Raw genomic sequence first — 13,787 nt, 5'->3', positions numbered from 1 at the left:
GGGGAGTCATCTCATTTATCACCAGTAAAATATGGAGTGCCACAAGGATCTGTCCTAGGTCCTCTGCTATTTCCAATATACATGTTGCCCCTTGGTAATATTATTAGAAAATGTGGGATTCGTTTCCATTGTTATGCTGATGATACTTAACTATATATCTCAATGAGACCAGATGAAACTTCTAAATTATCTAAGCTAACAGAGTGTGTAAAAAATGTAAAAGATTGGATGACAAAAAATGTTCCCCTATTAAATTCGGATAAGATAGATATATTACTTACTGGACCAAAAAACACTACACACAATCTCATAGATTACAATTTGCTACTAGAGAGATGTACTGTTACTTTCTCTATAGTCAAAAATATGGGTGTTACATTGGACAGCAACTTGTCTTGTGAAAACCATATTTCCCATGTTACAAAAACAGCATTATTTCATCTTTGAAACTTTGCCAAGCTACGAAACATGTTACCTGTTTCTGATGCAGAAAAGCTAGTTCATGGATTCATGACCTCTAGACTGGACTATTGCAATGCGCTGCAAGGGGGTTGTCTATGAAGACCTAATTAGTCTTCTACCACGCTACAATCCATCACGCTCCCTAAGGTCACAAAACACTGGACTTTTGGTCGTTCCTAGGATACAAAAGCCCACTAAAGGAGGTACAGCTTTTTCGTATTTGGCTCCCAAGTTCAGGAATAGCCTTCCTTATATCGTTCTGGGTTCAAACTCACTCTCTCTGTTTAAATCTAGATTAAAGACACATCTCTTTGGCTAAGCATTCAAATAATGTATCTCAATCTTGTACTGCAGCTATATCTGATTAAATGCACATTATTATTCTTTATAGCTTGGGTTAAACAAATTAATTCTACTTGGTGGAAGCAGCAGCTATGCTAATTATGCCTCTATTTGTTTCTCTGTTTTGCCACTGGATTGACATCCCGTCGTAATCTAGGATTTAAACAAGCTGCAGTCTGGATCCAGAACACCTGAGAAGAGATGATGCCAACCCCTCAGAGGACCTCAGATGATCCCAACCTTGAAGCAACATACAGAACTACCAAATTTTATTGCATCATACAATGATTGCTGTTAATAATGTTCATCGTCCGTTTGATAACATAGTTAATTAATTTTTCTGTACATTTCAGTCACCACTGTTAAACTACTATACAAATAAAATTGAATTGAATTGATTTGAATAATCATCCAATTCTTAAGACTTAAATCATCCTGAATAAATCTGATGTATTTAGACCCAGAAAAAATATATATAGATAATACATTACCATCAAATGAACAATGTAAAGTATCATTCTCAGCTGCTCTGCTGAATTATCAGGGGCAGAAAGAGATTTTTTGTGTGGTGAACATATAGCCCATATTTTGGCCTTCTTGCCCTTTGACCTGGTTTAAAGTGGAACACACTTGCAGACTTGCATATTATGCTGACAGTTTTAGAGTAATACAATCAGGCCAGTTTACTGGCCGGATGTAATTAAAATATCATCACATGATACGGCCTGAAAGAGATGCCCCCACTGCCTGGATTATCTGTTATAACAGCTGCATAATGGGACGTGGGGAGGGCCACAGATCAGTGAGCGTGTCACTCATTTATAACATAACTGGTGATGCTGGGAAGGGCCCAATGAGCGCCTGTTCAATAGCTGTGCAGCTTTATGGGTTTTATGATTACAGTCTTGTGGAATGTTAATCAGTCTGGAGATCTGGAATATATACCTAGACATCAATTTCCTTTTTCTTAACATACTGACATTGATACTGACAGAGGAATGTAGATGTGCATATTTGAGCTTGGAAAAAGCTATTTTTTTCTGCATGATCAGTATCAAAGACATACAGAGTGGAATAGAAAGCATACAGAAATTATGCAGCGCTATGTAGTTGAGTGATATTTTGGGGAAACAGGGAACCTGGTGTATTCTGTTTCTCTAAAACTTCCTGTGTCCGCCACATGAACCAATCCACTGCAAATGACTTCGGTGAGGAACTGGAGCTTATCAGCACATTGCACACAAGCTCCCTGCTGCGAAGCTTCCAACTTCTAACTTCCAACTGGAGCATAACTACAGTCAGAACTGATTTTTAAAAGAAACAGTTCAAATTGAAATACTGTCATCATTCACTGTTCCAAACCTGTACAATTTTCTTCCTTCTGTGGAACACTGTTTTTCCATACAGTAAGAGTGTACAGTCTAACTAGGGCCTGTCCATCTCCCCCCAAAGATAAAAAAGCACCAAAAAAGAAATATTTCAAGTCTTCTGAAGCAATGCTTAACTATTACTCTCTCTTTTTTTTCTAAATAGTTAAAATATATACTAATAAAACATAAATATTGGACAAAAAAATAACTTAAAAAAAGTTAAATTTAAAGTAAATTTTCTAAAACTGCAATAAATATAAATAACTTATTTGATAAAAAAAATATTCAAAATATTAATAAAAACTATAGTAGTACATAAATAATACAAAAATAACACTGTTCTGAAGCCATATGTAGCTTTGTGTGAGAAAAAGACTCCCTTCTTACCCATTGCAATCAGTTATAAGATATGTGAAAACAAATGACATTCGTCATGTTTAAGTGCGTTTACATACGCAAAATGGCGGCACTCACTTATAATAACCGATATCTCCAATTTTCTCACAGATGACTCAAGAATCAAGAAAAATTTCTCTGAGCAAACCAGAAGACAAGTATTGTATATTATTATTACATACTAATTTTATATGAAGTTTTATGTCTATTCCGGTATGTACAGAAATACCTAACTGTAGGTTTTCTGCACTTTCAATATCAAGGACAATATGACAACGGATGATACATCCAAAATTTATTATTTTGTCAAGTGTACAGGCACAAAGATAATTTAATTAAAGCTCAAATTAAGGAAAAGCGGGCCAAGAAGCCGATGAATACACAAAAATTGCCGACTGATAAAAGGGATTTTTAAGTCATTTCTAATCTGTCACTCCAAAAACAAGAGCAGCTTTACATTAAAAGTGTGATTTTATGGCTTGCTACATTAATAAAACCACACACATTTACTGCACGAAAAGTAGAGCACTGCTGACTTAAGTGCTGAACTTGTGTTTTGGCTACACAGTTTCACCGTAATTACGACAAGCCTCAGTGAGCAGCCTTCATTACGAGTCTTAAACAGTCCAGAAGGAAAGTGTGACGGAGAACAGCATGAATGTGAACGTACCCCACTCTCGCAGGGCTTGTCCAAGTTCCCCTTGCTCTTCCTGTCGACCTGCTCTGAAGTTTGACTTCCTGCTGGAAATAAAACAAGATTACATCTTCCCCCCTCTACTCCAAAAAATGTCAAGATGGTTGCAGAGCTTAAAAACCCACCGCTGTGGGCAAACAAAATCAGTGCTACTGGACAAAGGGGCATTTTTATATTGACAAAATATTAATTAATAAAACACCAGTCACACATATGGCTGAAGGAAAGAAAGGAAGGAAAAGTGGTACCTTTGAATCTAATGAGCATATGATCCAGCAGTGGAATTTTGACTGGCATATTTACCCCGATTACTCTGTGCCGGGACAGTGGGTTGTTTAACACATTTACCAACCTTCAGTCATTTCTCTTTTGTGAGCCTTTGTTTCACCAGCACTCTCAAATGTGCCATCTATAAATAAGCAGGAGCTTAATTCTCTAAATCCAGGGCTGTGTTATTATGTGTAATCCTGTCAGAGGCTCTGGAAATACCTAGACCTTCATGGACCGCGCCGCTCTGATAGGCCTGTACACAATCCCACTGACCGCCCTCTGCTCTCACAGACTCATTTAGAACGCACTAAAACAATGAACTAGCATATTACATATTACATTACATAAATAATTTCCAAAAGATCATGTGAGAGAGCATAAGAGACTTCTTTCAAAAACATGAAAAAATCTAAACAACCACAACATTTTGAACAGTAGTTAAACACAACGGCACAAAAAAAGAAACCAAGTAACAGACAAAATGTCCTGTCGTGACCAGACTTTCATTACTTTAACCCACCTTGAGAAATGTTTGTGATGGGAGACTCCACGTGCCTAAGGTAAAACTTCACTTCCTGTCTCCTCTGACCCCATTTCTGTAGGTGCTCAAACATCAGCTGATCAAAAGGGATCACTCTCTCTGAGAATAAAAACACACACTCTTTGTTAAAACCTATGCATATCACAGAGGATGTCAATGTCAAAACTGTTATAATACTTATCTATTTTAATCTAATCCACATAGTATGGAAACTTAAAAAGGAAAATGTCCTTTCTATTTCATAATAGCCCTGGTGGCACGTCCAGATGAATAAGGTCTGGCTATCCTTGCTGAAGGCTATCTTTACTGTCTTTGACAGTGCGGGCCGTGTGCCATGTGTGGGACACTAGAATAACAGGCCCGCAGGAGCCATGTAAACAAACCTAGAGGCCCTGAGACGTTCTGACACACATTCAACCACCCACTGTCTAGGACAAACTCTGACAAGGACGTCATTGTTATGTGATGGACAGTTTTGCTTTCTCTGTGGGATCTGGTCCATGAACGTTTCTATCCAGTGCTATTTAGTGATGTAAAAGAGCTAAGCAATACATATGTATCTGTCAGCCATATTGAGCAGAGGATGTAGAAATCCAGCTGCACTGTGCATATACCATGTGTCTGTATCCACGGATGAGAGAACAGTCCTTGATGTTCAAAAGAGTTGAAAACAATGCTGACTCATGAGACTAGACAAGAAAGCACTATATGATTTTGCATGAGTCATTTGTTGAATCAACACTACTCACAGATGGATCGCTTAAAGTTGTTACTGTTCTGTAAAACTAAACTTATTGGAAGAAAGCTAAAATTAAATAAAATATAAATATAAGATGAAAAACTTAACCTAACCTAGAAAAAAACGTATAAATTAGAAATGTTGCTCTGCAAGAATAGGTCAACCATACAAGCTAAATAATAGAGTTTATATTGTCTAAATTCAATCAAAGCCACATAGACTATTTATATTACAACTTCAAGTTCAAATATACTACCATTCAAAAGTTTGGGTTGGGTTAGATTTTTCTATGTTTTTAAAGAAGTTTCTCATGCTCACCAATCCAAAATCAACAAAAATAGGGTTAAAAATTATATATATATATATATATATTGAAATATTATTACACTTTAACACATTATAAAGTATAATTTATTCCTGTGATGGTAAAGCTGTCACATGAGCCTTCAGAAATCCTTTTAATATAAAAATTTGCTGCTCAAGAAACATTTATTATTAGTAGTATCAATGCTTCACATTTTTTACTGTAATGCATTATTTATTTCAGGATTCTTTGATCAATAGAAAATTCAAAAGAACTGCATTTATTTGAAATATAAATCTTTTGTAACATTATAAATGTTAAGATGTGCATCCTTGCTGAATAAAACACTTTATTTTCCTTTAAAAAACATCTTAATGACCCCAAACGTTTGAGCGGTAGTGTGTGTGCCAACAGACTCGTACCTTTTCCTCTCCAGACCTCAGCGAGGTGGCAGCCGCTCTCCCCAGCCTCCTTACAGAACTCCACCACATCCTTACAGAGCGTCTCTGGGGTAATGGGCACCTCGGTCAGCAACTGTTGATTATCACTCAGGAATACAGTCAGAATCATCTGTAAAGAGGAAAGAACAACATCTTTCTTTGAGTGAACTTCCAGCCTCACGTTTTTGACTGTGTGGGCTTCTCTTTAATCTCTCTTGCCTTGTCATAATTCTTGAACTGTTTACGTTAATTTTCCCAGTGGTCTGCACCACAGCCATCTCATCAAATGAGTGCCAATTGCAAAGACAGATGAGAGCGAAATAAAAGACATTCAAAAGTTGAGCCGAAATCAAGGGAATTGCATGTTTATTCTACATGCTGCCAAGAAAAAGTAATCATGATGCCTGACCTATTATCTCCCACGTTCCAAAACATATTGGCAAGGACTTTAACCACACTCAAAATGGAAAATATCTAAGGAGATTTAGGAAAGAAACCTTTCAAGAAGGGCACCAAAGTCTACGTCATACACACATATCAATCTACAAATTATTAAATCTATATTTAATCAAGTGAAATATCATCATAAAATCAGGAAAACTGAATTAAGAATTGCCCAAAACTTTGATCAAGACAAAAGAAAAATACAAACTTTAGGTTCTTGGTTAAATGGCATTTATAAATATATTTAAAACATATATTTTGAAAAACATAAATGTGTCATTTTGGATTTACTTTGGAGGACAGTAAGAATGACTGTAATAAATAAATCTCTTTTAAGGTATACCAGGCATTTGGGCAACGCGTGTGTTTTATTACATCAGTCACCAATAAAATGTAAACATATTGATGTATCCTTCACTTTACTTAAAAATGTAAACATTGTATATCTTATAAATCCATCTGAATTAAATTCCAACCCAGGGCAGGCTTTACTCCTAAAGTGTAACACAATCCCTCCAAACAAGCAAGCAGCAGATTGAAAGAGATACTCTGTGAGGGTTGGATTACAGGGCAGAGCTATAATAATCTGATTATGAGGGGGTGCAAACATGAGAGTGTGTGGCTACAGAGAGCTAAGGAAACTGTTTCACTGGCTGAAGCCAAACTAATCCAGAAAGGGAAATGCTTCCGTGATCTGTGAAGACCAGAGGATAATCCAGACCTGGGCAGCTGCCTGGAATTTTATTGTCACGGGGTTTCATATTAAAATAGCACAGGGCCAAAAAAAAAAAAAAAAAAGTCAAATCATGCTCACACACCATCTGAACAATTCACTTATTGGACCAAAGCCATAACCGAAGAAAAACAGTGTAAATCAATTAGAATGAAAGGAATAGTTCATCAAAAAAAAAATGTAATTCTGCCATCATCACCCCTTATGACATTTAAACCATGACTTTAGTTTTAAGAACACAAAAGGAGATATTATTAAGTTTTAGTCCATGCAATGAAAGTTTGGTGTCTAAAACTACATATACATATACATATACATTGATTGTATACGGTTAGGAAAAACAGGTTTGGAATTAGATGACTGTGCTTAAATGATGAAAGATTTTTCATTATCCCTATCCCTTCTATTTGAACTATTCCTTCAAATAATAATAAAAAAAAACAAGTAACGTTTTATTTTAAAGGGATAGTTCACCTCCAGTTGCTGGTTCCCATTGACTCCTAAAGTATGGAGGAAAAAAAAAGAAAAGAAAAACAACACTATGCAAATCACTGGGGACCAGCAACTGAAGGTGAACTGTGCCCTCATAAGTTAACTGGTTAGTTAATGTCAGTTAACAATGAACAACACTTCTACAGCCTTTATATTAACATTAACCAATCAATTTTGAAAATCAAAAGGTGTATCTGTTAATATTAGTTAATACATTTTTAACAGCTAACAATACCAAAGATTTATACATGTAGTAAAAAGCATAATGGTCATTGTTAGTTCATGTTAGCTTGTGTATTATCTAATGATAGTCTGTGAGTCCTGGGAAACACTACAATGTAATGTCATCTTTTACTAAATGAAAGTTCCAGATTCTATTTAAATAAACACAGAAAATAACTAAATAAACTTAATAAATAAACAAATAAAAACATAGAAATGATATACTTATAATGGAAAGAGGAAATATACCCCATACTCATCTTAGACTTCAATTTTAAGTGGAATTCTGTCAACATATATATATATTTTCAAGATAATAATTTTCTCCCAATCAACAGCACTACCACAAACTAGAAAAGCTTGCATGCAAGAAATAAACAACAAATTTATCCCAGCCCTCCACAGGCATGTGCTTGAAATAGCAATCTTTGATTTGACATATCCGCGATCCATTCCAACTATAGCAAGACTCCATTTAACACTCCTCACTTACAAATGCACGTAAAAACAAATGTCAATCTTCTGGAATCTGCCATGCCCCAGACATGTCCCGCTATTTTAAGCTGTACACAAGTGCCTAAACTTCTATCCTCATTGTCCCCTCATCTGCCCTTATATTGCTTGTCCTAAGCCCTCTGGACTTTCACCTTAGTCGCCCTGTGTGGCACCTTGTGTTTCTGGTCTTCCTTCCCCTGCGCCTGTGCTCTCTTCTGCAGCCAGGGCCTGGCCTTGGAGGTGCTGACCAGGCTGTGTAGCACCATACTGATGAACCTCCTCATGGAGCTCTGAGGCTGGGTTTGATGAATTGGAGGACCCGGGCAGTCCAGGCACTGGGGAGCTGTGTGCAGCCACTGGAGTGTGTCTGTTTGCCTCTCTCTCTGTCTGACTAAGAGTGTGAGTGTAGATACCATTAAGTGGTCAAGGAAGGGGAGGGGGGGGGGGCATTTTGGGTAGAGGAGGGGGGCCAATGAGGGTGGGCAAGCTCTCTTTCCCAAACTGCATTCCCTCAAGGAGAAAGTGGAGGTGCTGGGGGAAGATAAGAAGTATCTGTTGACAATACACAGACGGTCCTGTGACATGTCACTGATAGAATGGACCAAACTCCACGTCATGCTCACTCATACTAAAACACAACACACACACTTCTGTGAAGTGAAGCCAGGTTCATAACACTTACGTTATCAAACTGAGAAGTGTGCAGAATGAATGCACTTCATGTATACACAATCTGAAAACATGTCGATCTTCCATTGGTAAACAAAATGGTTGCTAAGAGGTTGCTACGGTGTTCTAGGTGGTTACCAAGGCATTGCAAAGCAGTAGTTCTAGGTGATTGCCAGAGCATTTTCTAGACGGTTTCTAGCCTGTTCTGGAAGGTTGCCATTTCATTGCTAAGTGGTTGCTAATTTTTTTCTGGACAGTTGCAGTGGCTGTTAGGATCTTCTAGCATGTTCTCTACTGTAGATGTTTCCAATTGGTTGCTAAAGTGTGTGAGATGGTTTCCAAGCAGTTGCTATGTTATTTTAGTTGGGCATTGCTAAGTAGCCTGGGCATTGCTAAGTAGTTCTTAAGGTGTTCTGGATCATTTCCAGAACACTGCTAAGCCCTTGTTATGAAGCTTTGGGTGGTTGCTGGAGCATTGCCAAACAGCAGCAAGGGTCTTCTGGATGGTATTCTCAAGTGGTTGCCGAAACATTGCAAAGTGGTTACTAGCATGTTTTGAATTGTTGCCAAGGAATTGCTAAGCAGTTGCTAGGTTGTTCTATGCAGTTGCCAGGTTATTTGCTGACATGTTCTTGATGGTTACCAAGGCATTGCTAAGCAGTTGCTATAATGATCTACTGAAGATGATTTTCAGAGTGCTGCTAAGCGATTGTTCTAAATGGTTAACAAGGCATTGTTGGTGGTTGCTAGGGTGCTAAGTGATTACCAAAACACTGCTAAGAGGTTGCTATAGTGTCCTAGGGGGTGATTACCCGAGCATTGCTAAGCAGTTGCTAGGATTTTTTGGGTAGTTGCTAGGTGGCTGCTTACTTGCTCATGTCAATAGTGCCCCTATACCGCCAATATATTCTGCCATCTAGATCTGCCTCATTTAAGTCTATAAGATTTTTTTGTTCAATTTTATTGTCTGCCATATGAATATTGTCAAAGAGATCAATATTTGGCAGCTTTAAAAAGTAAGCACTAGGGGGAAAAAAAATACCTAACCATAATAAATATGAAGAATAATAATAGTGATGCATGCTTTAGCATAAACAAACACCACTAATAATCAATATGGACTTGTTCTGGGCATTATGTTCATCTCTGCCCACGGTGATTTCACAGTATCTGCAGAAGAAGGTTTTCGGATTCCAAAAAAGGAGCTAAAGTCGTAGCACTCAATGCTTTGTCAATAATAAATCTCAGGACACAGGCAGGCCTTGTCACTGTGGGTCTTGGGCGTTCTGACAAATAGAGCTCTGGCTGGGACATGTCTGGCTGGCTAAATCTGCCCAGTTTCCACTTTAAAAACGGTTATTGCTTCCTTTAGTTTGTAACACTGTCACAGAATAAGAAGCTTCTGTATGGAAAATCCTAAAAAAAAAAGACAATGAAACACTTTGAACATCACATAATACTGTCAAACTGCCAAATACCCAAATTTCTCAACATATAACTTGAAGCGTTTTAATTAATTTGATACAGATGGGATATGTGACACTGTGAATGCTCACCTGATTTACTGTACTGAGCTGCCAATAGGGTGTCCATAGCAACGACTGCATCCACAGAAACATGTCAGTTTCCCTCACTTCACTGCCGGTCAAAGACTTGCATGGTTAAGTGCAGTTAACAGCAGTAAACAGCACACTCAATCTCTGAGCATTTAATGGCCCTGACAGCTCCTCGCTCTCACGGAGGAGTCTGCCACCTGGACCCAGTGAGCTCAAAAACACACCTGAGTATGTTTGGATTTCACATTTCATGGAGGTTTGGGGTTTGATGGCATGGAAAAAGCACTAAAAAGAAACTGAAATGAAAAATGAGGGAAAATGAGAATAAAGTATCGTAAATTCCAAGGGGAAAAAAAAATCATGACTCTCTGGCCTCTTACTCATAATCAATAATCATAAGTCAAAGTTTTTCTACCATGTATACAGGAAGACAGATCTAGACAGGAAAATGTTAACTATATATACAGAACAATATAAATACAATTACAGATATAATATTTACAACTATGATATCTTTACACTACAGTTTAAAAGTTTATTGAAAAAAAGATTCATACATTTTTTAATGTCCAGAGAGCAGGTTGTTTGATATACACTATACCCATCAAAAGTCTGGGGTCAGTATGATATATATATATATATATATATATATATATATATATATATATATATATATATATATATATATATATATATATATATATATATATATATATATATTTATATATTTTTTTTAAATAACTTAATACTTTTATTCAGAACTTTCTAATGTTACAAACGCTTTCTCTTTTAAAGAACACTTTAAAAAAAATATTCAGCGGCATAACCGTTTTCAACATTCATAAGAAGTATATTTTTAAAGAGTATATTAAAATAATGCCAGAATAATTTCTAAAGGATCAAGTCACACTGAAGACTGGAGCAATGGCTGCTTAAAATTCTGCTTTGTCATGACAGGAATAAATTACAATATTTACTGCCTTCTCAAATTGATAAATAAACAAAACCGGTCACAAAATAAGTTACCAAGAGATTCAAGAGATTCAGCAATACTGTGAGGTCACAGTTTCAATAATGAGACTCTGGGGAGATGTGAATGACACTAGTGAGGACCAATAACTAAAGCACACACTAGCTCAGCTTCATACTACAGCGATATGGGATGCATTAAAGATCCTGAGCTGCCAACACTCTCTGTTCTGAGTGCAGATGAAGTTGTAATCTCTCAGCCAGAAAGCTGCCTGCCAGAGTCTAAAGGACACGAAAAAACATATGATGATACAGTCAAAATGTTTGTGCGTTCACCTAGGGCACAATTTGTTCAATCTATAGCTGGACATTGACAAGAAGAGAAAGAGTCATGTTTTCGACAGCAAATGAAAATCAGTCATGGTTCATCTAAGCTTCCCATCACTAATTTGTGCATGTTGGTTGTTTGGCAGATCAATTCTTAAGCTCTGGTACTTTTATAATTACATGTCAATCTAGAGTCTTGAGGTTAATCGCAAATGTCTGCATTGGAGTCTGATACGTTATAGAATTATTCATGTGGTCTACTAAAGGCAAAAGCGGAAACATGCAGCCAATCTCTGACTAATTCACTACAAGGGAAGTGTGCAGCTCTATCAGTTAACTCTAAATCCACTCTCAGTCCAATCTGTCTGAACTCCAAATGCGACTGCCTGTGCAAAGGTGAAAGGTTAACTTCAGTACAGAGGATGCTTTTTTCATTCACCTTTGACCCTTGACCCCATCTGGCTCTCCCAGTAATCTGTACTCTAATACCTCCTACTGAGGGACACTGCTGCCTCATGGAGATGAAAAATAAAATGGCAGTTTCAATTCTGACAGTATTCTGTGCAATTGCTGGAAACAGTGCTCCAGGATTTGGGGTGTGAGGGATTCAAAAGCACACAATACTGAGTTAGTCACAATTCAGGAATTCTGACAACTTGACCCAACCTTTCCACAGCTCACCGCAGAGCGCCTTCAAATATTCCCCACAGGCTAATGTTTCATTCAAACCTTCCAAAAACTGCAGCACTCTCACTCAGAAACAAGGGCAGTACAAGTAATCTGACAGGATGAGAAACCCAAACATAAATGTAGAATAAATATCAATAAAAGCAGAATAAATTAAAAAAAAACATAGCATTTTATAATAATAACTGGGTGAACAAGACAATCCAGGAACACTTTACAATAAGGTTACACTGGTTAACATTAGTTAATGTATTAGCAAACATGTCCTAACAATAAACAATAGATTTTTTTAAACTGTTTATTAAAAATATAATTGTTCATTGTTTGTTCATGATAGTTCACAGTTCATTAATTACATTTAAAGGGATAGTTCACCCAAAAATGAAAATTCTAAAGTTATTTAAGTTACAAACCTGTATGAATTTCTTTCTTCTACTAAACACAAAAGAAGAATGTTGGTAACCAACATTTTCTTCAACCAATGGAAGTCAATGGCTACCGACAGCTTCTTTTATCTTTAACAGAAGAAAGATTTTTTTTACAACATGAGGATTAGTAAATGACAACAGAATCTTCATTTGTGGAGGAACTATTACTTTACCAAATACAGTGTTTTGATTTTAAAAATGTATTATCCTGAAAATAATATTGACTGATATTAAGAATAAATAATTTAAGTTAATTACTAGTTCACATTAAACTAATGTAAACAAAAATGAAATCTTACTGTAATTGTAATAGTGATGCTAGAACTTTTCTAAGCCATATTAAAATAACTATTAATATTAACAAACTGATCCAAAAATGCCCTTTTTCAGAAATAATCAAAAAGCTTTAAACAAAACATCTATATAATAGAGCATATATACATTCATACATTTTAAGAATGGATAAAGTGCAAAAATACTTTTGGGGGGCCAGTTTAGTGAATGAAAAAAACTGTAAAACAATTTCCACTCATAAATTCACTCACAAACAATAGAAACAAAACTAACAAAACAGAATTAGAAAAACTGAAAGTATTTCAGTAGTATTTTCTCATCAAATATACTGAAAATAAACTTCTTTCAAAAAATGTTTCATAGTGTATGTAAATATAAAGAGATCCTGTTGTCTATACTATTCATTCTAGGACATTTTACAGTAAGACTTCAACCAAAACCTGAGAAGCCATACAGTCTACTGTTGTTTTGTTGACTTAAAATGATATACTGTGACCAGTCACTTAACCCTCTAACAGGCAACCCACAATATTAAAATCCATATCACACCCATTTTATATGATCTGGAACATGCAGTGATTTCTTAAGTATGACTGCTTCTCTAACTCGATACTTACTACGACTGACTGACGATAAGAGCCGCATTCCTTCATGATAGTCTAACTGAATCCCGCAGTCCAACGTAATGCATAGACAGGTTATGAATGAATGTTGAGTGAGAGCTGTCAATCATGTTCCTGACAGACAGCTCTCAGTGTCAGCGGCTGTAAAGTATTATAAGCAGTTACAAACTTACCGGCATCATGATGGCAGAATACTAGCGAAATCAATCAGAAAGTATTTTAACTTCCAAAGGAGATGGGACAAAAAGTTAAATGGACAATTCTGTAATTTAAGCCCTTTGCACGTTATG

At 36.5% G+C, this 13,787-nt stretch overlaps 1 protein-coding gene across 6 annotated transcripts in view; it reads right to left on the bottom strand.

Annotated features, from left to right (window-relative positions):
- The window catches only part of LOC127933609 (apoptosis-stimulating of p53 protein 1), a 33,106-nt gene extending 19,319 nt beyond the window's left edge, over nucleotides 1–13,787 (bottom strand). For 2 of the 6 annotated variants that reach the window (XM_052530697.1, XM_052530692.1), the window contains exons 1-4: nucleotides 8,097–8,321; nucleotides 5,541–5,688; nucleotides 4,055–4,174; nucleotides 3,241–3,308 (exon numbers count right to left, since the gene is read on the bottom strand). In XM_052530697.1, the coding sequence (XP_052386657.1) occupies nucleotides 3,241–3,308; nucleotides 4,055–4,174; nucleotides 5,541–5,688; nucleotides 8,097–8,228 (468 nt within the window). In that variant the 5' untranslated portion in view covers nucleotides 8,229–8,321. Of the gene's footprint in view, nucleotides 1–3,240; nucleotides 3,312–3,512; nucleotides 3,659–4,054; nucleotides 4,175–5,540; nucleotides 5,689–8,096; nucleotides 8,322–13,670 lie in introns of those variants that run through there. The other 4 variants (XM_052530693.1, XM_052530690.1, XM_052530695.1 and 1 more) reach the window with 4 other exon arrangements.

Source organism: Carassius gibelio, chromosome A17 (genome assembly GCF_023724105.1).
Source record: "Carassius gibelio isolate Cgi1373 ecotype wild population from Czech Republic chromosome A17, carGib1.2-hapl.c, whole genome shotgun sequence".
NCBI classification, from domain to species: domain Eukaryota; kingdom Metazoa; phylum Chordata; class Actinopteri; order Cypriniformes; family Cyprinidae; genus Carassius; species Carassius gibelio.
This window is presented reverse-complemented; position numbering and strand designations above follow the sequence as displayed.